Source organism: Xiphias gladius, unplaced genomic scaffold, assembly GCF_016859285.1.
Source record: "Xiphias gladius isolate SHS-SW01 ecotype Sanya breed wild unplaced genomic scaffold, ASM1685928v1 HiC_scaffold_1161, whole genome shotgun sequence".
Classification (NCBI taxonomy): Eukaryota; Metazoa; Chordata; class Actinopteri; order Istiophoriformes; family Xiphiidae; genus Xiphias; species Xiphias gladius.
Window position 1 is genome coordinate 1 of NW_024401460.1, and position 3,000 is coordinate 3,000.

General features: G+C 38.6%; 1 protein-coding gene across 1 annotated transcript; it reads left to right on the top strand.

The window, feature by feature from the left end:
• Nucleotides 1-4: 4 nt before the first annotated feature.
• Nucleotides 5-1,891, top strand: LOC120787154 (arrestin domain-containing protein 1-like; the record flags this gene model as incomplete). Its single annotated transcript, XM_040122849.1, is given in 5 exon segments — nt 5-145; nt 273-369; nt 1,280-1,536; nt 1,633-1,800; nt 1,802-1,891. Coding segments are annotated over 5 exon segments (753 nt in total), but the record flags the coding sequence as incomplete, so codon positions are not given.
• Nucleotides 1,892-3,000: the final 1,109 nt, after the last annotated feature.

Sequence of the window (3,000 nt, forward strand, 5' to 3'; positions counted from 1 at the left end):
GCCATCGTCCTTCAGTAGCTCAGTGGGAAAGATCCTCTACACACTGCAGGCAAACCTGAGCAGGTCCATGAGAATAGACAGAAAAGCTAAGGCGCAGCTGACCCTCATCCACAAAGGAAACCTAAACAGTGATCCATCGCTGATGGTACCAACCTTACAAAATACGCACAAGCTCATGAAAGCACATCCAAGGTGTTTGCTGTTTGATTTTGACACTGCTGCAGCAATGAGAAGTAACACTATCTCCGAGTAATTTGTCATTTTTCTGTCAGACTCCACAGAACAGTTTCACTGATAAGAAAATGAAGCTCTTTGGATCAGGAACAGTGGGCATGGATGTAAATATTGCACGAACAGGCTACCACCTAGGTATTGAATTATATATTCACTCCACAGATTATCTTATCAGCGGGCTGCAGTAGAAAAATAAACTGTTCACAGTTGAATCATGTGTAACTCAAAGTCCCTTTCTTCATGGACCTTTTTTATGGTCTAAAGATAAGACAACAAGTGAGAAATGTAGGAATAATAATGTGTTTTCTAGGTTAGAGGAATTGCTCCTTCACAACACACCAAGCAATTTTTAAATTTAAAGATAGACTACATACATTGTGAAGGAAGACATAGCACCTTCATTCAGATACAAATGAAATGTTGAAGTTCTAAGAATTAAAACACACCTTTGCTCCATTGAGTACACTCAGGGGTTTTGCTGCTACAGCCTTACCTTGTCTGGTATGACCAGTATCTTCTGCTGGCTTATGTAAGCAAATGGTAGAAAACTTAAGGTGGATATTGTTGTATAACAGACATTACTGAGTCAGGATGTGGACTTTCTAATCCTTCTCTACTTGTGCTAATTTTAGGCTACATTTTAGCATTTGGCCTTTTTTCCATAATTTCTACTTGTAGCCAGAGAGGCAGCTGTTCAGCAAAAGTTGCATAGACTAGCTTTAAGTGTTTTTTTTTTCAAAACTAAAATTTATTTTTTTCTAATTTGGGTTTTAGTTCCAGAGACACATACGGTAACAAAATAAGAGACATTCTGACACAATATGCACCTTCATGTTTAAAAGTCAAATAATAAAATGGCTTTAATTTGTCATGTGTCCACAACTAATGCAGGTGTAAACAGTGGACATTAGTTTTTGTAATATTGATGTGCACAGCTTAAAAATTCAACATTTTGTATTCAGTGTGAGATTATTGCTATCACTTATGTGTAGGTGTCAACCAGAGACTAAGACCATCGTGTATTAAGTACTGCTCTGCTTTCCAGGGGAGGGCATAAAGGTTGTGGCTTCCATTCAGAACAAATCATCTCGTGATGTTAAGCCAAAGTACTGTTTGTATGAGAAGTACAGCTACTTTGCGAAGGGGAAGAGGAGAGTCAAAACCAAAGACATTCTGAAAGAGGTGGGGGAAGCCATCCCACCCTCTGCAGGTCAGACTGTCACCAGGATCATCACCATCCCTCCCACCATGTGTGTGTCCATCTTAAACTGCAACATCATCAAAGCAGAGCACAGGCTCAGGGTGTGTATCTCCCTTTCCAGAATATTCCGTACATGTCTTTATGGCAACGGGGCTCGATGATCCGTATGATAAGTGCTGACTACTTCTCCACCACAGGTCTACCTGGATGTGAAGTATGATTCAGACCCTGAGATCAAGTTTCCCATAGTCATCCTGCCCGCTTTACAGGGGCCTGATGAAGAGCAGCCACCTGCGTATCCTGTCTATGGATTTGAAGCATTTGCAAACTCAGACGTGCCAGGAGGGACCAGCTTCCTATAAAAACCCAACAGCCTTGTGCCCGTCTGCCCCACATCCACCCTATGGTACATATGGGATGTACCCCTCCTTGACTGGTTTTAATGAGAAATCCTAGAAGCTGAAATATAGATTAGGAGTGCAGAGAGATCTATTTTTAAATTCATAGTGTAACACATTACACTTACTTAGAGACTACCACTATAAAGTATAAAGCAAGATTCTGCTTAACCCTATTTATCCAGATAAATGGCAAGAATGAAGAATCTTAGGAGTAGGAATGAAGGAAATTAATTGTTTTAGGGGCTAAAAAGTAGAAAACCCCACTTTAAAAATACAGTATTAGCAGCATTACAGTTACCTGCATTACCGTACAGTGTTAGAGTAATGTTTGGACTGGATTTCTTGTAGTTTCTAAATAGAAATCAGTACTGGAGAATGAGTTGAGGATCGTTGGTCCAGTCTCAACGTTTACTCTGTACCGTAACCCTTGTATCATTGATCAGCTCCTGTATCCCTGGGAGGATGTCATTGCCAGTAAATGACTTTCTACACTGGGTTTCATGATGTTATGCTTAATGAGGAATACTGAAAGGTTGCACGTGGCTATGCTTGCTTCTTTTAAAATATGAAAAAGTATTGCCTATAGCTGTTTAATAAAATCTATAATTCAAGAGATCACATAGTACCACATAGAGAAAATGTAGTTTCCATTCTTTCGATATCTATTTCAGTCATCATATCAGTCTGACAACAGAAGACTTAAAGGATCAATGTGTACTTTGAAAACTATGATATATATTTTTTAATCCACCAATTATATAACTTATTCCCCTGATACAATATGTCACGATATAAATGGGTTTGTGTGAGAATCAAATAACCAATAAACTTGTGTTGGGGAACAAAGGTATCCCTGTGGATCCATAAACTATTCTTATTTATAATTATTATGAAATATTTTACCAATATTAATAATGGTTCATTACAGTATAAATATCTCAAACGAAGTGAATAACATGAGATTTTCTTTCCACTGGAAAATAAAGCCTGGTTGGGATCATAGTTCATAGGAGAGTGAGCTAATATAAGTTTCACTGACCTTAATGTTCAAAAGAGGGCAGGAGGGTGTATCTTCTTTTCCAGCCCATTTCAAAGGGACTCCTCACCTGTCAACTGATTTCAAGTGAACAAGGCAGCTCAGACATTTTGTTTGTTTTACTTTAC